The following is a 22,423-nucleotide window of genomic DNA, read 5'->3' as shown; positions in this document are numbered from 1 at the left end:
AAGCTCTACGAGTCAACATCTCCTTTCCGAAACTTTCCTTGATTCTCAGAAATAATCACCTAACTGTTCCCTTCTCCTTCGCTGTCACTGTACCCTAATATATATGCCTGCTAGAGCAGTTCTCACATTGTGTTAGAACCTCCCCACCCCCTGCCCAAACCAGTCTGATAACTCTTCTTAATACCCAGGTGCTCTGCATAGAGCATCAATGACATTAACTACAGTTGTCTGTTTTCTTTCTTCTTAAATTCCAGGGATATTGTTTGTTACACTCACACCTCAACCCCTATGCCCAGCCTTTTAGATGGTGCCTGTCAGAGACCCTCCCACGTCCCTTTTGCTCTTACCATTTGATGGCACTGTGTCCGTCCTCCCCTCTTGCCCCACACTGCCGCTGCCACCGGTCTAACCATCAGCACCTGAATCTCTGCCTGAGGGCTTTCTCTGGTCACAGGAGCTCACTTTGCCCACACATGCATGGCAAGCCGGAAGGACCAGGGAATTAATACCACACCCCTGGATCAGCTCTCAACCAAAGACAGGGTTGGTATATAAATATTATAAATTGCTAGCTTCCTCGCCCCTTGGGTGGGGTAACCAAGGAGTGTGCACTAAACCATTTCTTATTGTCGCCCGGCAAGATTAAGCCCTGGGTGCCAAGGTGATCATTCACTTCATAACACATCTTTTATTTGCAGCATTGCCTTCTCTACTTTCCCCTCCAGTGTTTCCTGAAATTACCACCGTGATAATAGACCTCTTGCACTTCAGTCCTTATCTCCAGGAGTCCTTCTGGGGAAACCCAAACTAACACTGGGCTTGGCCCAAAGTAGGTGCTCAATAAATCTTCACTGAATGAATGCAGGAAACAATAAATGTGTGCTGAGTGACTGAATGAATTAAAATTATGTTGATATCTTTCTCTGTAAGGAGACGATAAGCTCCTGGTATGCAGAGATCACCTGGCTCATCTTTGTATTCCTGCTTCAGAGTATGTCTGATTCATCTCAACAGTTCAGTGAAGGTTGAATTGAATTAAATGACCTCAAATTAGCAGTTGGTGGAAAGAGAAGGTGGCCACATAATGACTGTGGGTCTTAATGAGGTAGAGGTGAGATTTCTTTGGGCATTGTAACAAAGACCTTTAAACAGAAAGGAGGAGTGGCATAGCCTCTACTTGGTAAGAATAAAAGTAACTTCCTTATGAGAAAATGCTGTGGGGTAGGGTAGAAAGAGACCAGAGAAAAACTGGAGAGTGATTGAGATGAGCCAGACCATGTTTGGGATGACACATCTCCCTCCTAACACAACACGGCAATGTGCAGCACTTAATGGATTATTACCCACTTATTTTATTTATAGTGTTCATTCCTTTTTAACAACTCTCAGAGCTTCACTACCAGCCATGGTTACATGATCCTGCTCAAATGTAATGGTCCTAAAAGCTGCCGTAAGTGAGGTCCTTGCTTGCTCTCCTGCTACAGTGTCCTGCTATTTTCTTATTTCTGCCACTTGCTTTGTACATGAAGGGTTGTTTTTTTTTTTTTTTCCTAGCGTACAAGAAGCCAGTTTAGTTTTGAAGCTTGCTTTTTAGTTGTGAAGCCAGAGATGCATATGTGTGTACATGAATGAGTGTTGTGTGCCCACTGGTCTGGAGGGTGGTGACTCACTCACTGTGCATCAGTTCTGTGTAAATGCAAAGATTTTGACAGTCAGATCTAGTGCAGGGATGCATATACAAGATGTCTTCTTTTTTTAATTGAAGCACAGTTGATTTACAATGTTGTGCTAATTTCTGCTGTACAGCAAAGTGACTCAGTTATACATATATATACATTCTTTTTTTATATTCTTTTCCATTATGGTTTATCCCAGGATACTGAATACAGTTTCCTGTGCTATACAGTAGGACCTTGTTGTTTATTTACTCTAAATGTAATAGTTTGTATCTGCTAACCCCAAACTCCCAGTCCATCCCTCTCCCTCCCTCCCTCCCGCTTGGCAACCACAAGTCTGTTCTCTATGTTTTTTTTTTTTTTAACAAGGTGTCTTTAATTTAAATGCAATAATACATATGAATGTTCTTAGCAAAGTTCCTCAAACACAATAGATGATCAGTAAAAATGTTAGGCAAATTCAGATCTGGATGACTGCACCTTTTATTTTCCATGCTTCTTCCCTGTATTGGTATGAATGATTGAGAATGGGTTTTAATTCTTAGAGCTCTACTTTCCAATAATGATTTGTTTATTTCTAAAGCTAGTTCTCTGTATTATTAAGTGCATTTCTTTGCTGTTGTACACATAAATGCAAAAGTCTAGTTTTGTAGAATTAATTTAATCCAATATATAGGTTAGAAAAAAAAACAGGCTCAGTTCTTTGGAAAAGTTACTAATTTTTCTATCTTGTTTTTAATACATTAAAATATTTCCAAATATAAATAATAGAGTCAAAAACATAATTACCCATAAAAGTATATTATTCTTTTTAGAAGTAATATGGAGAAAATATTGTGGTTTCAAAAAGTTGATTTAGACTAGGTTGGCTATTGGTCATTATACTAACTAGTTTGGGGACTGATCTTTTTCATGATCTTATTGACCTGTTTGGGGACATAGTGATCATTTTAGTTTTTAAAAAAAATGGTTTGAGGCTAAGTAGTAAATCTCAATCCCAGTCTAGCAATCTGGGAGATCCCCAAATGTCCCAGAAGTAACTCAACTCCTTTCCCCCCACCTTGCTTCCCAGGTCAAGGTGATGCCTGAGGGCACTAGGGCACTTAATCACATGAAATCCCTTGTTATTGAGGGCACGAGCCCCTCATTGTTCAGGGCATTCCTTCCATTGCTGGCAGCCAAGCAGAGCCCTGGCCCCCTTGAGGTCCTGCATCAGCACTTCATTCCCTTGGTTTAAGGCCCATAGATTGCAGTGGGAACATTAAGGATCCCAGGAAAGGTGACACATTAAGCTCCATCCTTTCCCAAGAGGATATATTAATGGGGAGAGGGAGAGAGATTACTACGTGGTTAAAGGCTTCAGAATTCACTGACAGGTTTGCCAAGTGCCAGCCTTAAACCCAAGCTGTGCTTGGCCGTGGCTCTGTGGAGTTGCTGTTCCTGCTAAAGGATGCCACGGTGAGCAGCAGACTCTTGTCTCCTACTTCTAGAAATGGTGATTTAGACAAGGTGCAAACAGCAAAGAAAATGGGCATGAACATGGGACAAGTGACGTTGCCCCATAGCAAGGATGCTGGAGCTGGGTCAATGGGTAGAGAAGTAACTGGTTGTGCATATGTTTTCCCTAAACACATCACGTCCCTCTCTGCACAGAGCTGGACGGCCAGCACAGTCAGAGACCAGACCTGCCTGACTGCTTGGGAGAGGCTTTTCAGCTCCACGTTAACCCATTCCATTCTTCATTTATTAAAGGCTTCAGTTGGAATGAGCCAGGCCCAAAGATTTACCTTTGGAGAAGAGAGATGAAATCCTGGTAAGACTTCCTAGGTGTACGTGAATCTGCTTATCGAGGCTGAGCTGTCTCTCTCCACTTGTGGTTGGTATTAACCAGAAATGACTGAATTCTTTTCTTCCCATTTAGAAGTTTAACTGTTTGTCTGTGGTCTCATGTTGAGATTTAAAACCCAGACGTTTCTGCTGCTTCTCATCTCTCTAGGTCACTTTTCTGTTGCAAAGCCATTTTTTTCTCATCAGGTGGTACAAATCTCCATAAAGTGTCCTACCTTGCTCAGTAGAGTGTCTGTGCAATAATAATGCCAGTGCCTTGCATATCTATAGCGTTTTGTAGTTCTCAAAGCATTTTTGCATATATTATCTCATTATGTAATGTTGTTCTGGGCTGTTGCTTTTCCCCTGAGTGTTCTGTATTTTACTTGCCATTTTCACCAACTTGAATACTTTTCTTTCTTCTCCTACCAGTTTTGAGGATATTATTCAGGGTTTGCTCTTTTCCCCCTTTCATATTATTTTCCCCAGGGGCTCTAAGTGGCAAAGGAAAAAGCATGTATAAATGATACTGTTTTCTGATGGCAAAGTGAAGATAACCTGAACGTTCTCTACAAATCATCCCTGAGAATTATGTTCCATTTCCTTGGGTTCACACTATCAGCAGAAGTACTAAAAACAATTTAACTTAATGATTGTACTTACTCTCTTTTTTTTAAATTGGTGAAACATCTAGAATGAGTGGAAACTGTGCAAGTTAGATCCATGTAGTAGTTTTGCAGTTTGGGTTTTTCTGTTTGCTTGCTTTTGTTTTGTTTTGCTTAGAGTTTTTATATTGATATTATTCATCCCACAATAGAGGAATGGTAACTTCCTTATTACCTTTTGTTTTCTTGGAGTTATATGGTTGTACCCTTTTATCACTTATGAAAGCGAAGGTGCTTTAGGTTAAAGCCTAAAAGATAGTTCTCAAACTGTGTTTAAAAGGTTTTCTGTAGAGCATTTTAGAGACTCCTTTAAGGTTCACTAAGGCAGACCAAGTAGTTCCCTGAACTCACCTCTCATTGCCCTATCCAGTCTATATCCTGTCTCCATCATTCCATCCCCAGATGCTGGGTGCACCGGAGATGCCTACGTAACTACTTAGAGTAATGCAAACCATAGGATATCAGGGTTGAAAGAGATCAAGCAGGTTGCTGTGAGCTTATCTAACTTTTGCATTCCTTCTGTGCCATCCTCGGATGACCAATGAGCCTCAGCCCATTCCATCCTAAGGCAGAGGAAAAGTATCCCTTTTGTTGAGCCCAAATCTATCTCCATGTAGCTTCTGTATAATTAAACAAACATTGAGTGCCTATCAGGCAGCAGATACTGTTCTAGGGGCTGGGGATATAGAAGTGAACAGTCAGACAAAATAATGCTCTTTTGCATAGCTCCTCAGCTGTACCTCCTGAGGTCATAGAAGACAAGTCAAATAATTCTTCTGCATGGAGCCACACAGATAATTGAAGACTGCACTCCTGTTCCTCTGAGTCTTCACTACAAGCTAATACTACCAGTTCATCCGATGTCATACAGGTTTAAGTCCTTTGGCTATATAGACCAATTGTTTTGTGATACATTCTAGTTTTTCTTAATATTGAATTGATTTTTAGTATATTGATTTTTTTTTTGAGTTTTTTGTTATCAAGGTAATACACAGTTGAAGATATTTTGGAAAATACTGATAAGTATAAATAGAAAATCATCTATAATCCCATTACCCACTGTTAAAATGTTGCTATATGTCCTTCTAGCGTTTTCTAACTTGTACTGATAATTTGGTGTTCTGTTTTTTTTACTTAACATTGACATTTTTACATTCATTATATTCGTAATATTCCAGATGACTTTTAAAGATGAAGTCATAAGAGTAGTAAAGATACCATAAGTGACCTTTACTGCATTCCTTGTCATTAAGTCTCCAGCCTCCTAAGCCACTACATTTTGAGTAATACTAGTCCTACATGGAAGGAGGGTGCTGGACTGCATTATCTCCTATGGATTCTTCTAACTTAGATTATTCTTGATATGCTGCTCTTTCCCCCCACCCCCACCCCGTTCATTCTTTTGTGTTTCCTCAATGTCATGCTCTGCCCATTTGTTTGGCGTATAGGGTGGACGGTAGCTTCTCATTACAACAGGATATCCAAGTGCCATTTTCAAGGCTATCTTCCTGCTAGGTTCAGTCTTGAGGAATCTGTTGGAACCACTGCTTCTGGTGGGACTAGATGATGGCCCGCCCAGAGCTCACTTCTTCCTTTGATTGCAGGCCTGCAGCTGAACCAGAAGGCACTCACCACTTTCCCAGACGTGGTGCTTGTCCGGGTGCCCACACCCTCAGTGCAGTCGGACAGTGACATCACCGTCCTGAGACACCTGGAGAAGTTGGGCTGCCGCTTAGTCAACCGCCCACAGAGCATTCTAAACTGCATCAACAAATTCTGGACATTCCAGGAGCTGGCTGGACATGGGGTCCCCATGCCGGACACCTTCTCCTATGGTGAGTGTCGTTAAAATAGGATTGAGACTTGTCTTTCCAAATAGCCTGCAACCCTATGTTCTCTCTCCCCAGAAGGCCTCTGGTATCTCTTGTTGGTTTTCAAGGCAAATCTGTTCGTCTTAGATGATTCAACATCTTGAGTCTTTATCATAGTCATTGCCTCTGTCTGAAATGTCTTTGCTTCTTTCTCTCTGGAATTCATTCATTAAATGTGTAGCTGGTACACACTATGTGCCAACTACCACAATAGGCTCTAGGCTCTAGCAATGAGTAAGAGAGTCCTACCCTCAGGGCATTCCCAGTTCATCAGAGGCAATTTCAGTGCAGTGCCAGGATAAGAGTTAGCGCAAGGTGGTATGGGAATACACAGGAGAGCTCCTAATTTAGTTTAGTAGGTGATGAGGAAAGAAGGCTTCCCAAAAGAGAGAACATCTAAACTAGCTGAAGTTATCCGGCTAAAGCAAGGGGGGCAGGGGAGCAGTCTAAGAAGAAAGCAGAATATAGAAAGACCTAGAGGCAAGAGAGAGCACAACCGATCGGTGGTACTTTGAGTAGTTTGTGGAATGTCAGGGAGATAGAGTTGAGATATAAGGCTAGAAAGATAAGAAGTCACCATATACAGTACATGAAAGAAATCAGGGGTAATCCTGAGACTAACAGGAAGATATTGGAGGGCTTTAAGCAAGGAAATGGCCTGATCAGAGTTCAGAATGTCACTTTGGCTACACTGTGGAGAAGGAATTGGACCAGGGGCAAAGTAGAGACAGGATATGTACTGGTAGGCTTTATAAACAATGCAAATGAGCAATGATAGTCTAAACTAAGGTGGTCATAGTAAGAATGAAGATAAGTGAACAGATTCAGGACTTAGGAAGGAGACAGAAATATTAGGGCATGATGATTGAGTGGCTATGAGGAGCATGGAGAGGAATCAAGAGTGACTCTGGTTTCTGGTTTGGGCAACCAGATGTGAAAGCGAACACTCACTGAGACTAGAACCATGGAAGAGGAGAAACAGATTGGTGGATAGGGCAAGGCATTGTCGGAAGAGGTTATTATAGTTTGGGACACATTCTGTTTGAGCTGTCTATAGTATATAAAAGTAAAACTATTCAGTAGGCAGCAGATAAATGGACCTGGAGCTCCTGAGAGAGGTGTAGACTAAGGAAGTGGATTTGGAAACTTCAATTATGTTAAGTGAAGTCACAGGAATGGATGAGATTACTCAGGGAGAAGACGTAGAATGAAAAGAGGCCTGAGCTGTACACCTAAAATGGTAAATTTTATGTTATGTATATTTTACCACAATAAAATGACATTTAATAAAAGAGGGTTCGAGAGGGAATCCTTTAGGGAATAGGAAAAGGAAGAAGGACCTATGCAAGAGGCCAAGTAAGAGCACCTGGAGAGGTGAGAACAGAAAGAAGAGAGATGACAGAAGCCAATGGAAAGAGCATCCCAAGAAGGATAGTGTAATTAAAAGGGGTGTTTAATTCTGAGAGGACGCGTAACATATTCATGGAGATGTGTGTTGGATTTAGCAACAGGGAGTTCAGTGAATACAGCTTCAGTTCAGCCATAGGGAGAAAAGCCAACTTGTCAAGGATGAGGAAGTGAATGGGAAGTGAGGAAATTGAAACCCTTTGAGTAGCTTGATTGTAGGGATACAAGGTTGTAGTTAAGGGATGATGCAGGGTGAAGGAATGGGTTTTATTTGTTTAAGATGGGAGATTACTGAGCATGTTTAAAATGCTGCTGGAATTCTGAACTGAGAGGTTGAAGATACAGCAGAGAGGGGACACTTAATGGTGCAAGATCCCTGAGGAGGTGAGAGCAAAGGGGGTCCGAGGCACAGGTGCAGGGATGGCCTCAGATAAGCAGGACCCCTCTTGCACTGTATTATAAGGGAAGGACAAAAGGATGGCTAGAGAGGAGTTACATTTATCAGCGGGTGTCAGGAAGCTGGGAGTTCTCTTCTTATAAAATGTCCTCATTGTAAAGATGCCCCTGATTATCTACACTGCCTCTTCATGCTGCTTTATTTTTTTTTAATCATTAGCACTTTTGTGACAGGTCTTATTAGTATCCCAGAGTATTTTGCTTTGCAAAAAATTGATGAACTACAGTATCACCTGTGGTAGGCAGAATAATGGTCCCCCAAAGATGCAAAGGTATAGGAAATCAAGGAAGCTTATAAAAAAATTTAGAAAGATTTTAATACAGATTAATATTCGTATTTTTTAAATGAAGGCTTAAAGGAGTGTAGTGGAGCCAATTCGGGCTTTCAAGTCATGCCTTACCTTTGGGTGAGAAAAATCCCAGGCTTGGTTTCTTTGGGTATTGGTTTTCTACTGCAGTACAACAATCTACTGAAAACTTAGCAGTTTAAACAACACCCGTTTATCATCTCACAGTTTCTGGAGGTCTGAAGTCCAGCCACAGCATAGCTGGGCTTTTTGCTTAGCTCTCGCCAGGCTGAAATCAAGGGGCAGCTGGGCTGGGACCACATCTGAGGTCTGGGGTCTTCCAGGTTTACTGTTGGCATTCAGTTCCTTGTAGTTGTAGGACTGAGGTTCCCACTTACTTGCTGGCTGTTAACTGAGGGCCATTCTCAGCTCTTAGAGGCTGCCTATTGGCCCTGTCACATGTACTTCTCTCCAACATGGCAGTTTGCTTCCCCAAGGCCAGCAGGAGAGTTTCTCTGATGCTTCACCTTCTTTTACAGGGCTCACCTGATTAGGTCAGGTCCACCAAGAATCATCTCCCTTTTGATTAACTCAAAGTCAACTGATTATTAGCCTAATCGCAGGAATGCTATCCCAGCATAGTCACTTGTCCCCCCTACACTCAGGAGAGGGGGTTATACAGAGCATGTACACCAGCGGGTAGGAATCTTGGGGGCCTTCTTAGAATTCTGCCTACCACAGCCAAGGTAAGGGAAAAATCCCTGCCCTGCCTGCGGGGTTGTCATGACGATTGCGTGAACTAGAGCGTGTGAAGCCTCTGCCACGTGGAAGCACGTGATAATGCTGCTTTCCTTATCTCTCTGTTCCCACCTTTTGTATGGCACATGCACAGTGCATGTCTGTCCGATGGAATGGGTTCACATTGCCTGAATCAGAGAGATGTGAGGCCTCCAAAGAATTCCCACAGGGCCCTGGACCATCAGCCTCACCTTCACTGACTTCTGCTTTTCTTGACAGGTGGGCATGAAGACTTTTCAAAAATGATCGATGAAGCCGAGCCGCTGGGCTACCCGGTCGTGGTGAAGAGCACGCGTGGACACCGGGGTCAGTGCCGCACTTCCCGGGCTTCCGTTCGGGCCTCCTCTCTGCTCGGAGGAGACCCTCACGCCGCGCGGCAGAAGCACTGCTCGGAGAGACGGAGCTCCCCCTTGCGGAGCTTGTGGTGTAGTCCTTACTTCTGTCCCCTCCTCGCTGTCCCCACTGTCCTTGCTTTGTCCAGACCCTTCCCAGCCCTTCCCTGGACTCTGGCAGCAGACTCCTGACTTGATTCTGACTGGTTTCCCTAACTTCACTGCCAGTACCTCCTCTATTCGTTGGGGGGTGCAATTTCTCTGAAACAAAGATCTCTTCTTGTCACTCACTCCCTTGCTGAAAAACCCTCCCAAGAACTGGTGTTGCCTATTAGATACAGTTTATATTCCTCACCGTGGCACTGAAGGCCCTGGACGAACAGCATCGATCTTCCCTTGCAGCCTTCTTTAGCCACATGAGCCCTCCGTAATCCATTCCAGACTAGACCATGTATTCTGCTCTCTTTAAACCTCTGCTCTCTTCCCTTTGCTGGGAACGCCATCTTCCTTTGCCCTCTAGTGAACTTCTGCTCGGGCTTTAAGGCCAGCTCCTCGTTGTTTCTTCTCTGTCCACATCCCTGGTTTCCTTCGCTCTCTTCCAGACAAAATTAATTGCCCTTCCCTTTGTGTTTCCGAAGCACTTCATCCATGCCGCTAGCATAGTACTACGCCTTATGACAGTTATAGATATATGTGCCTTTTCCCCTTTTTGACTGTGAGCTGCTCAGGGGGTGGGAACCAGGTCCTGCCCATCTCTGTCTCCAGGACCTACTACAGTGCTCAAGACATAGTAGTTGAAGAGGACGTGTGCAGCAGAAAGCTGTCCCCCTCCCTTGTGGTATGTGAGCGAGTACCTCCTGATGATACCCAGATGGCATCCTTAACTGCTCAGGGCATCTGGAATGAGAGGAGATACCCTAATGGACATGGAATGAGCAGTTCCCATGAACTTGACACACTCACTGCTCTCCATCTCCAATGTGTAGAGAGTAGAGAAGTAGCACTTCAGGGCAATGGCTTCTGTGGCAGGTCAACGCCTGTTCAAGCCAAACAGAGGGAGGGGCCCACTCTGCCCTGAGGCAGGGAAGGCTTCGGTGGAAGAAAAGGAGACTTAAGTTGGAATGTGGAGTTTAAACTGGCTGAGCAACATACAGAAACAGGTGTGGGCAAAGAAGCAACCTGGGAAAGGAAAGGCATCCTGCTAAGAAGTGAGAGAAATGAGTTTGGGTGGCGAGGTGGGGCTCTGAATACGATTCATATGTACTACAGTGCAAAAATGCAATGTCTCAACTAGTTCTTTATTGTGGTAAAATATACATAAAATAAAATCCAACTAATATTTATTGAGTGCCCACAAAGTGCCAAGGGGATACAGAAAGGAACAGAACAAAAATTCCTGCCCTCCAGGAGCTCACACTGTAGAAGGGAAAGACAGACAGTAAACAAATTAAATAGAAGATATAGTATTTTTGGATGTTTTTAAAATTGAGATATAATTCACAAAACAAAAATGTACCATTTTAAATTATATAATTCAGAGGATCTTAGTATCTTCACTCTTCTGTACAACCATTACACTATCTAATTCCATAACATTTCCATCACCCCAAAAAGAAACCCTGTACTTGTTAAAGGTCAGTCCCAATGGCGCCCCCCCAGTCCCTGGCAACCAGTAATCTGTTTTCTGTTTCTATGGCTTTGCCTCTTCTGGACATTTCATATCAATGGAACCATACAATATGTGGCCTTTTGTGTGGGTTTCTCTGACTTAACATAATGTTTGCAAGGATCATCATGTTGTAGCATGGATCCGGTTTTTATCCCTTTTTATGACTCAATAATATTCTATTGTATGGATATGCCACATTTTGTTTATCTGTTCATCTGTTGATGGACATTTGGGTTGCTTTACTTTGTGGCTATTATGAATAATGCTGCTATGAACATTCATGTACAAGTTTTTGTGTGAACATATGTTTTCATTTCTCTTGGGTATATACCTAAGAGTAGAATTGCAGGGTCATATGATAACTCTGTGTTTAACTTTAGGGAAACTGCCAAAATGTTTTCCACAACAGTTATGCCATTTTACATTCCCACCAGCAATGTATGAAGTTCCAATTTCTTCACATACTAAACAAAACTTTTATATTGGGTATATTAATTTGCCTCGACAAATTATGCAAATGATCACCACACCTCCACGATAAAAACAAGCCACAAGCCAAAATGCATGTTTTCCAAGCATTAGTAATGTATGGGCCCACTTTATATATTTATTTTTAAAGTCTTTTTTAAACTTGAGGTATAAAAAATGACATGCAAACATTATATTAGCTTCAGGTGTACAACATAGTGATTCGATATTTGTCTATATTGTGAAATAATCACAATAAGTCTAGTTAACATCTGTCACCATACATAGTTACAGAATTTTTTTCTCTTATTATGAAAACTTTTAAGATTTACTTTCTTAGCAAATTTTAAATGTGTAATTTGTTTTTATTATAGCCATCCTACTGGGTGTAATGTGGAATCTTATTATGGTTTTGATTTGTATTTCCCTAATGACTAATGTTGAACATCTTTTTATATTATTGGCCATTTGTATATCTTCTTTGAAGGAATGACTGTTCAAATCCTTTGCCCATTTTTCAGTTGGCTTATTGGTCTTTTATTGACTTTTTTAGAGCTCTTTATATATTGTGGCTACTACTGTCTTATCAGATACATAATTTGAGCATGATTTTTTCCCACTGTGTAGGTCGTCTTTTCAGTTTTTTGATAGTATCCTTTGATACACAAAAGGTTTTGATTTTAATGAAGTTCAATTTATCTTTTTTCCTTTGGTTACTTGTATTTTTGATGTCATTTTGTGCTTGCCAAATCCAAGGTCACACAGATTTACACCTATCTCTCCTCCTAAGAGTTTTACAGTTTTAGCCCTTACATTTGGGTCTTTGAGCCATTTTGAATTAGTTTTTGTATATGGTGTGATGAAGATCCAACTTCATTCTTTTGCCTGTGGATATCCAGTTTTCCCAGTATTATTTGTTGAAGAGACTGTTGGTTCCCCATTGAATGCTCTTGGAACTCTTGCCAAAAATCAAAAATTGACCATCTGTATGAGAGTTTATTCTGGGCTCTCAGTTCTATTCCATTGATCTATGTCTATCCTTATGCCAGGCCACACTATCTTGTTACTGTAACTTGGTAGAAAGTTTTGAAATTGGGAAATACAAGTCCTCCAACTTTGTCTTTCTTTTTCAAGATTGCGTTGGCTATTTGGGGTCCCTTGCATTTACATATGAATTTTAGGATCATCATATCGATTTCTACAAAACAGGAAGTTGGAATTTTGGTGGGGATTGCACTGAGTTTGTAGATCAATTTGAGGAGTATTGCCATCTTAACAATATTAAGTCTTCCAATTTCTGAACATGGAATGTCTTTCCATTTATTTCAATCTTTAATTTCTTTCAAATATTTTGTAGTTTTCAGTGTATAAGTCTTGAACTTCTTTGGTTAAATGTATTCCTAAGTTTTTTTATTCCTTTTGATACTATCATAAATGGAATTGTGATCTTAATTTTATTTTCAGATTGGTCATTGCTAGTGTAGCACACACATCTTAGGGAAAACGGATAGGGAGTAAACAAAGTCACAGCAGTTGTTAGGCTCTAGTATATGGAAATAAATCTAAAGAAGGCAGTGGACTCATGCAGGCTATGCCTTTGAGAAAGTTACTAATCTTGTGGACCTTTATTTTCCTCTTCTGTAAAACAAAAATAACTATCCTTGTCCTAATGGCTTCATAGAGCTAGTATGAAGTGTAAAAGAAATAATTTTTAAAAAAATAAAGTGTTTGGCACACAGTAGATGATTAACTAATCTTAGTGCCCTTCCCCCTGCCCAGTTTTTTTCCTCCTTGCTTTAAAACTGTAGCTCCTTTATTAACTGCAGACTAAGCCCCATATTAGAACGTCTGTGCCAGGAACCAAGGAACAAAGTCCATATATTTAGCCCCCATCTCTGCTGAAAATCCTACCTAATGTCCAGAGAATCCCCAGTGCCTATCACTGAATCCCAGCCATCTGCTGCCAGATGCCAGATCTCCTGGTGCCAGATGTCCAATGATTGAGACATGTTTTGGAGGTTACTTTTGGGTCTTATATGCCACTAGGGGCTGATACCCATCCCTCTTTTATTAAGACTTCAGAAATGTGCCACTCTTTTTAAGGTGATGACACGTATCTTAGGAAAACCATCTCTTTTTTCCATGTTTCCTAGCAAGAAGGATCAGGGTATGGTATGCTTATGTCAGGTTTACGGAGCAAACCTGTCAGGGCCGCCTGCTCATATCTGTTAGCTAATATGCAAATGGAAAAACAGATGTCAAATAATTGCAAAGGCATAAGTGATTCAAGCAGAAAATACAGAATTTGGAGTCCAGAAGGAATGCTTTTCCCAGAGATCAATAGAAGTATGGACCATTCCTTTCAGAATTAAATGGGTATAGCCAAATAATAAGTTTCTTATGTTTGAAAGGAGGAAGCACGTCTGGCAGTGGCTCCCCCTTTGAACTCCGATAGTATTTTGCACAGACCTCTCCTGATGCTATATCAGGCTGTGTCATTATCTTCTGTGGGTCTCTCTCCATCTTGACTGGGAATTCCTCTAAAGTATGTTCAATTAGTTATGTTCTGTAAGTATTGATTGACACTTGCTTTGTGCATCGAGCCTAGTGTGAGATGTGGGGATTTAGAAAAAAAAGTGAGTGGGACATGGGCTCTGCCAAATCAGCATCCTGGGGTGATAGGAGGTGCTGACTGTTTCTGGAACCGAATTGACTAGATCCCTAGGAATTTATTTTGACCTCTTCTGGGTGTTTCTGGAATACATTTTGATTTCATTTTGAAAAAAAGAGTTGTGAAAGGAGAGGAACCTGAGTAAAACCCAGAAAAAAATGAGGTTCGACAGCCATTTGATAAGACGCAAGAGTCGAGTCAGAGAAATCGAAGGGGCCGCAGTGAGGCGAGTTGGGAAAGAATGGATGACTCTGGACCTGGAGGTGGGAAGGCAAGGACGGCGCTCAGAGGCTTCTCTAACTACTTCTCTTGCTCTTTGTCTTTCTTCTTAAAGGAAAAGCTGTTTTTCTCGCAAGAGATAAACACCACCTCTCAGACATCTGCCATGTGATCCGCCACGATGTGCCCTACCTGTTCCAGAAGTACGTGAAGGAGTCCCACGGAAAGGATATCCGGGTGGTGGTAGTAGGTGGCCAGGTGATAGGCTCTATGCTTCGCTGCTCCACAGACGGACGGATGCAGAGCAACTGCTCTCTCGGTGAGGCACGAAAGCTCAGTCGGACTGTTGGTCAGGGGCGGCCACCAGGGTTTTTCATTAGGATGTTTGCACCCAGCCAGTGAATTGTCTCGATCCCTCCTATCTGGTCAGACCGTCTGCAAGGCGCCAGGATCACAGAGAGGAATTAGAAACAAGCCCTTTTCCCTTAGCAGCAAGCAGTCCAGAGGGGGACAGGTGGGTGTGAGTGCCATGACGGAGGTCAGGCCAGGGATGTCAGGACACTGAGATTTGAACCCTGTCCTGTAGGTGTTAGGACTTGGCAGTCAGCTTTAAACAAGGGAGTGACGTGAGGATTGGTGTTTGAGAAAAACTGACGTCTGGGAAGAGGATGGATTGAAGGCATGAGAGGGAGGCAGGGAGTTGGGTTTGGAAGCCGTGGCAATAGCTCAGGCAAGAAGTAAGGAGAGTCTAAACTAAGGCAATGGGGAACTCCCTGGCAATCCAGTGGTTAAGACTCCGCGCTTTCACTGCTGAGGGCTCAGGTTCGATTCCTGGTCCAGGAACTCCAGCAAGCCATGTGGTGTGGCCAAAAATAATAATTAAAAAAAAAAAAAAGAAACTGAAAAGTAAGGCTATAGCTGGAGACATAGCATATTCTGCTTTTCCATTGTAATTGAAGATTGTGTTTCTTTTTTCTTTTGAAAATTGTGTTTTTCTTATATGTTTGATGTTATTAGAAAGCTGCAGTTTGTGTCTGGATCAAATGCATAACCTCATCCCATTAACCTATTGATAAAGCTTGTTTTCAGTTTTGGTGCATGGAGATGGTCCCGGGGGCATGGGAATGTTCATCTTCATCACAGAAATCTATTGTCAGCCTCATGAGTGGAATTTGTATGTTGCTAATGTGAAAAAGTACCCAGTTGTTATTTCCTAAATCGCCAGATGAGTATACCAGGTCTGGTGACTAATGAAGAGGCTGAAACACCAATCCGGTCCTTCTTCCTGAGTGTGATTGAGCAACCTCCCCAAGTGGACTCCAGGGTAGAGGCTGACAGTGTAGCGATTAATGAGAGTCCTTGCCCTCGGGCAGCTTATAGTCCAGTAAAGGAGAAGACGGATAAGCAGATCATTGTAAGGTACTGTGACTAAAGTGCTGTGATAGAAGCAAATGCTAGGCTCAGGTTGACACAGTGCTAAGTACCTAATACGTTACCTCATTTAATTTTCATGACGACCCCATGTCTTGCCACAGTATCGAACCTTATGTATTATCAGTTTGTCTTTTTCAGTCAGCTCACAAAATCCATTCTTTGGGGACTTCCCTGGTGGTCCAGTGGTTAGGACTCTGCACTTCCACTGCTGGGGCCCTAGGTTTGATCCCTGGTCAGGGAACTAAGACCCCACAAGCCATACGGCCAAAAGAAAAAACAAACCAAAAAATCCATTCTTTAACTAGAAACTACACAGTTTTGTAATTTATCCATATTGCTTTTTTGATGAGCTCTTTTAAAGCTGTTCAATAGCCTTTTCCTCACACCATGTAATAGATGGTGGAGGGGCAGGGTTAAGGTCAAGCCATTAGTTCCTGAGAATACAAGTGTTAAGTCTTTGCAAAGAGACTAAAGGAAGACAGTTAAATCTGAGGTCTTAGCTTTTTAACAAGTAAGGGCAGTCAGACTCTCTCTGACCTCGGTATGAGATTTTTGTTTCACAGGCCTCTCTCTTCTTAGAAAATAATAATTTTGTTTCTTCTAATTTCTAAAAGGAATTCATTCTCAATGTAGAAAATACAGCAAAGTCAAATGAAAAACAATATTTATCATTAATCCCACCATCTAGAGACAACCAATGTTAACATTTTGGTGTCGTTTCTGGCGATGTTTTTTTGCATAATTATGGTCATACTGTACAGCCTTTAATCCTTTTAAGTATTTTCCCATGTGATCACAAACTCTATCATTTTTAGTAATGGTTGTAAACGATGCTGCTTTCCTCTACTGTGAGCTATTTAGATTGTAATTTTTCATTTACTCATCAACAAGTATCGAGTGCCTACTATGTACCAGTATTTTGACTTTCCAGTATTTTAAATGACTGCCATCAGCATCTTTGTGCATAAAGCTTTTTTTCCCAATATATAAGATTATTTCTTTCATGGTGCGATGACTGGGTCAGAGGATATAAACTTTTTTTTTTTTTTTAATTTATTTATTATTTATTTATTTATGGCTGTGTTGGGTCTTCGTTTCTGTGCGAGGGCTTTCTCTAGTTGTGGCAAGCGGGGGCCACTCTTCATCGCGGTGCGCGGGCCTCTCACTTTCGCGGCCTCTCTTGTTGCGGAGCACAGGCTCCAGATGCGCAGGCTCAGTAGCTGTGGCTCACGGGCCTAGTTGCTCCGCGGCATGTGGGATCCTCCCAGGCCAGGGCTCGAACCCGTGTCCCCTGCATTGGCAGGCAGATTCTCAACCACTGCGCCACCAGGGAAGCCCGGATATAAACATTTTTTAAACTCTAGGAAAGAAACAATCATATTACTTTCTCAAAGGGTGTCCTGATTTCCATTCAGACCTTTTGTTGGTAATAAAAATGCCCATCTTGCTGCCCTTCCCCTGCATCCCTCACCTCTCTTCCTTGAAGGGTCATTTGACTCATTAGTCCAGTCGCTGCCTGGTGTTGTTGCCAAAATTCGGCCTCTGTACACTGGGGCCAGATTAAATCTCAGAGACAGAGTTTTGGTGAAGTATTATAGAAAGGAATAGCTTTATTGCTTTGCCAGGCAAAGGGGGCCACAGTGGGCTAATGCCCACAGGACTGTGTGTCCTGCCCTGGAGGGGGTAGTGAGGAGACTTATAGCGTTCAAGGAGCGGGGCGTGGTCAGCTCGTGGACATTCTTCTGATTGGCTGGTGGTGAGGTAATGGGCGGTCAGCATCATCAACCTTCTGGTTCCAACCGGTCTGGGGTCTCCGTGCTTGTGGGCAGCATACCTTTAACTTCTTCCGCCTGCTGGGGTTTCAGTATCTGCAAAACAGCTCACAGGACGTGGCTCAGAATATTATCTGCAGTCCTTGAGGAAGAACTAAAGGTCCTTGACTTTGTTTAATGGCTAAAGTATTATTATCTTATCTTGCTTGACTGTTTTCCTTTCTTTCTGCATTTTCTCACTTCTCTGATTAAATTTATTCTTTGACTAAAGTTTTTCTACGACAAAGGGCAGGCAGAGGATATGGGTAGGGGTTTCTTCTGGGAAGGCCTTATATGGTCCTGCTCGGTTACAGTGTCACCATTACGTCACTGCACTTTCCCCACAGGTGGCGTGGGCGTCATGTGCCCACTGACAGAACAAGGCAAGCAGCTGGCTATCCAGGTGTCCAACATCCTGGGCATGGACTTCTGTGGCATCGATCTCCTCATCATGGACGATGGCTCCTTTACGGTGTGCGAAGCAAACGCCAACGTGGGTTTCCTAGCCTTTGACCAGGCCTGCAACTTAGATGTGGGCGGGATCATTGCGGACTACACCATGTCCTTGCTGCCCAACAGGCAGACCGGGAAGATGGCTGCCCTCCCAGGACTGTCTAGTCCCAGGGAGAAGAAAGAGCCAGACAGCTGTGCTTCAGCTCAGGGAGTCACAGAGAGCGTCTACGCCATCAACAGCGGGTCTACCTCTAGCGAGAGCGAGCCTGAACTGGGAGAGATCCGGGGGTCCTCAGCAAGCCCAGTGGGGGCCCCAGCCCCCATGCTGCCCGACCCTGGCTACAACATTAACACCAGGATTGCTTCAGAATTAAAACTTAAGTGAATTCCTGCTTTTTGGCAGCATTGAAACCAAATCCTACTGCTTCCCTAGTAGTTTTGAGAGAATAAAATCTGGACTAGTGTGATTTCATTTGCACAGAAACTAGAAATCCCATCTGGGCACTCAGCATTCTTTCTAACGATGATTTAAGCAAATGGCCTAGCTTTGCGGTTTTTATAAACACTAATATAAAAACCCTCACCGAGAACAACATCCTCACTGATGGATTTGAGACCGATGTCTGCTGCAAGCAGTTGGATGTTACGGCTGACTCTGTGCTGTGCTTCTGGCTTTTAGCAGTGGAGCCCATTAACTCAGAACGGCTCCTGGAAATACTGTACAAAAGAGCAACCACCGGACAGAGGCACGTGCAGAAGAGGTGGAATGTGACTGCAGTTGTGTGCTCTTCATTAAGTGTGTGTGTGTGTGTGAGAGAGAGAGAGAGAGAGAGATACTCGGAGTACACACAGTCCCAGCGCTATTAGAGAATCAGTCTCTGCTCCCCATCAATCACCATCTTGACCATATTTCTCTGACACTCAGGATATGGTGTTTTAAAGGGAGCTTCCTCCTTTGCATCTTCAGTGAAGCACTTTGTAGAAAGTGAGATTGAGCATCCTTTGACTTCACTCGTTGGCAAACATGCTGCTCTGTAACTGGGGCTTTCTACAGATTGCTTTGCCACTCCAAATATATAGATCCTGCTTCAACTAACGCCAGCCCCAGCAGCCTCTTGCACCTTTGCTGCCTTTGACCTCAGCTGGAAATGCACTTCAGTGACCTAGTGGCCACACACTTTCTTCCTTAAGCATGCACTAGAACACCATGGACTTCTTTTCAATAGACTGTTCACTTGACATTAGAAGCGAGTGGGTTTTTAATCCTAGAAAGCTACTGGAAGATAATCATTTCCCCCCCTCTTCTACTGAAACTTTAGGTACTTAGCTGTAGGAGATTTTCCTGTATGAGTTGGTGTTGTGAGCCTGTTGGGTAGCTAGAGCCATTGGAAACACTCTAATCCCCTTGACATAACTAGTCTTACCCAGGTTCCAGAGACCTGTCCTTACCCACTTTTCCACACTGGGGAGACTCAGGTATCAGGAATAACTCATTGCACATTTGGTGGGGGGGATGGGGGGTGGGGGGAGTGGATAATGTAGACATGACACCAAGTGCTTTTCATTTTAACTCTTCCAGCAGTAGATGATGACACTGCCCTTGGGAGAAGTCACGGACATGGAGTGTTTCATTTCTGCTTCTGTGAAGTATGACAAAAATGAGCAAGGCTACCTTTTTAACCAAATACACTAGAACATATGCACTCAAGAGTCACCATGATTGTACTTATTTCCCTGGGAGACCTTACTCTTGAGCTGTGATGTTGCATGTGCCAAGAGCACTAGACTTCCTCTTTGGAGTTACCTTTGAAGCCATGCAAGAAAAGAGGCCTCATAACCTTATAGTCAGACCTCGTTTTTTTACACCACCCTTCCCCAGAGTTCATCCCGAGCTCCATCACCCATTTTATTGATCAGACTTATCTTCTAATGCTCTTTGGCTGTTAAAAAATATCATTCCTCAAAAGAATAAATCTACCCTTAAAGGACAAAGACTTATCAATGTTAAGGATGCTTACAAGTGGACAGTTTCCAAGGAAGGTTCTAGAAATGTTATGAGTAAGGTCAGCTTCCCTGGACTAAACATACATCTTCCCAACGTGACCAGTTGAAGGAACAACACCCATTTGGGTGTACGAATTCCTGTACTTATTCTGCTGTAAATGTAAAACGTGTATAAAGTCAAACTATTACATTTTTCCACAACACATTTAAATAGAAATTGGCTTTGAAAATACTGTGGCTAAAATCAGATCTCACCAAGTAACTGAAACTGAAAAATGTTTGGCACCATGCAATGGAGATGTCGCACTACACAGTAGTAGTTTAAATACAGTCAACATAGGGTGCATGCCACTGAACTGTAATTCCAGTCACGTGTCTGTACAGTTGAAAAACGATAATCCTTCACCTTTATATAGGTTAAGACATGTACCTTATCTTTACCACTCAGGGTGGGTTTAGAAGGATGGTTCTAGGTCTGTTCTCGTTGGATTTGGCCAGATGCTTTCTACGTAAACCTCTGAACCAAGTGATGACTTTCTGGAAGCTGCATTCACTCCTTCCCACAGTTTAGTGCAAGCCCAGTCTCTCCACTTTACCTAAATAGATGCTCTTGAGCCCCATCCTGAGCACAGCAGCTAGAGGGTGCTTCCAGATTTGTCAAAGGGGGCCCATTTTCCAGCTGCCAGTGACATCTGTCGTCATTGGCATCATTGCTTGGAACCCAGCCCTGTCTAGAGAGCTGGGGCACAGCTGGATCATAGCCTCCCTCCAGGATTTCCCATACTGGCTGTGGGCCCTGTGAGCCTCAGCCAGGTGGCTGGGCCACACTCATCACAGCTGCCCACAGGGCCTGCTGGAAGGAACGGGGGGCGCAGAGCCGGATCCCGGTTCTGGTTCTCCCCTAAAATAGCTGATTAACCTTATACAATCAAGTTGACTCTGTGCCTCGATTTTTCCATTCTTCTGCTAGGAGAGATGCCTATTCTAGTTAGCTCTTGGGGCGGGTGTTTTGAGGTTGGAGTTAATTAATGAAACTGTACATTGCGTGGGAGGTGGTAGAAGGATGCCTCCCACATCTGGCTTTTAGCAGTTTCCTATCACCCCTCCTCTGGGGGAGTTAAAGAGGCCATAAATTCTTGGCATTAGCACACTAAACAGTGGTAGAGGGCCTGAAAAAGGATGCAGCTTCTCAGAGGGCTTATGACCTGAAAGAAGTAAGGCTCTTAGTGTATTCAGCCTTCTGGATGGATTGTATCTAACCTGAAACTCTTGACTCTCGTGTATCAACTAACAGTCTTCCTCATGTAACATAAATTGCAGTGTCTGTATACAGTCTTCCCATTATCTGGTAGTAGCATCTTGAAACTGGTCAAAACTTGAATGCCAATAGCTCACTCAGAATATATATGACTTTGCACTTGGGAAGAATGTCTTCATGCTGTTTGTCTGATTGCTGAGGAGTATGGGGTTCCCCCAGAAGGTGGATTTGGGGCTTTAGGTCTTGAGGATCTGATCAACAATATAAGTGGCTCTTAAGCCATTAGTGTCACAATTGCAGACTCAGTTCTCCCAGCTCAGAGGGGATTCCATGAACGTTGGGGATGGGCGAGGAGGAAGGAGAGGAGAGGAAGGTCTGGGATAGTTTTGTGACATTTCAGTGGAAGAAATAAGTTGGGATCATCTGGAATTCTAGTGGGAAGGAGGAAGAAATGGCTCTTCCGTGGGTTGTTGGAATGAAAGAATTGTGAATATGTATTGCTTATAGAGGTAGGGGTCTTTCTTTGAAACTATTCTGTATAAAGAAAATGAGTTGCTTGGATTCTCATCCACCTCAGCGGAAGTAAGAGAGACATACCTCATCCCCTTTTTTTTAAAAAAATCTTTTTCCATGAAGTTTTTTTTTTTTTTAATTGGAGTATAGTTGCTTTACACTGCTGTGTCAGTTTCTGCTGTACAGCAAAGTGAATCAGCCATATGTATACATGCATCCCCTCTTTTTTGTATTTCCTTCCCATTTAGGTCACCACAGAGCACTGAGTAGAGTTCCCGATGCTATGCAGTAGGTTCTCATTAGTTATCTATTTTATACATAGTAGTGTATATATGTCAGTCCCAATCTCCCAATTCATCTCACCCTCCCCTTCCCCCTTTGTCCTCTACCTCTGTGTCTCTATTTCTGCTTTGCAAATAAGATTATCTGTACCATTTTTCTAGATTCCACATATATGCATTAATATATGATATTTGTTTTTCTCTTTCTGACTTACTTCCCTCTGTATGACAGTCTCTAGGTCCATCCATGTCTTTGCAAATGATGCAATTTCGTTCCTTTTTAGGGCTGAGTAATATTCCATTGTATATATGTACCACATCTT

The 22,423-nt window shown here is 42.7% G+C and overlaps 1 protein-coding gene across 1 annotated transcript in view; it reads left to right on the top strand.

Annotated features, from left to right (window-relative positions):
- The window catches only part of RIMKLA (ribosomal modification protein rimK like family member A), a 29,703-nt gene extending 9,349 nt beyond the window's left edge, over window positions 1–20,354 (top strand). The window contains exons 2-5 of the mRNA XM_082466370.1: window positions 5,773–6,003; window positions 9,207–9,293; window positions 14,462–14,665; window positions 17,939–20,354. Coding sequence (XP_082322496.1) covers window positions 5,773–6,003; window positions 9,207–9,293; window positions 14,462–14,665; window positions 17,939–18,429 — 1,013 coding nt within the window. The 3' untranslated portion in view covers window positions 18,430–20,354. The remainder of the gene's footprint in view (window positions 1–5,772; window positions 6,004–9,206; window positions 9,294–14,461; window positions 14,666–17,938) is intronic.
- The last annotated feature ends 2,069 nt before the right edge of the window (window positions 20,355–22,423 follow it).

This window comes from Balaenoptera physalus (genome assembly GCF_965194825.1).
Source record: "Balaenoptera physalus genome assembly, chromosome: 1".
NCBI classification, from domain to species: domain Eukaryota; kingdom Metazoa; phylum Chordata; class Mammalia; order Artiodactyla; family Balaenopteridae; genus Balaenoptera; species Balaenoptera physalus.
Note: the sequence above shows the minus strand (reverse complement) of the source record. Positions and strands in the feature narration are given on the sequence as shown.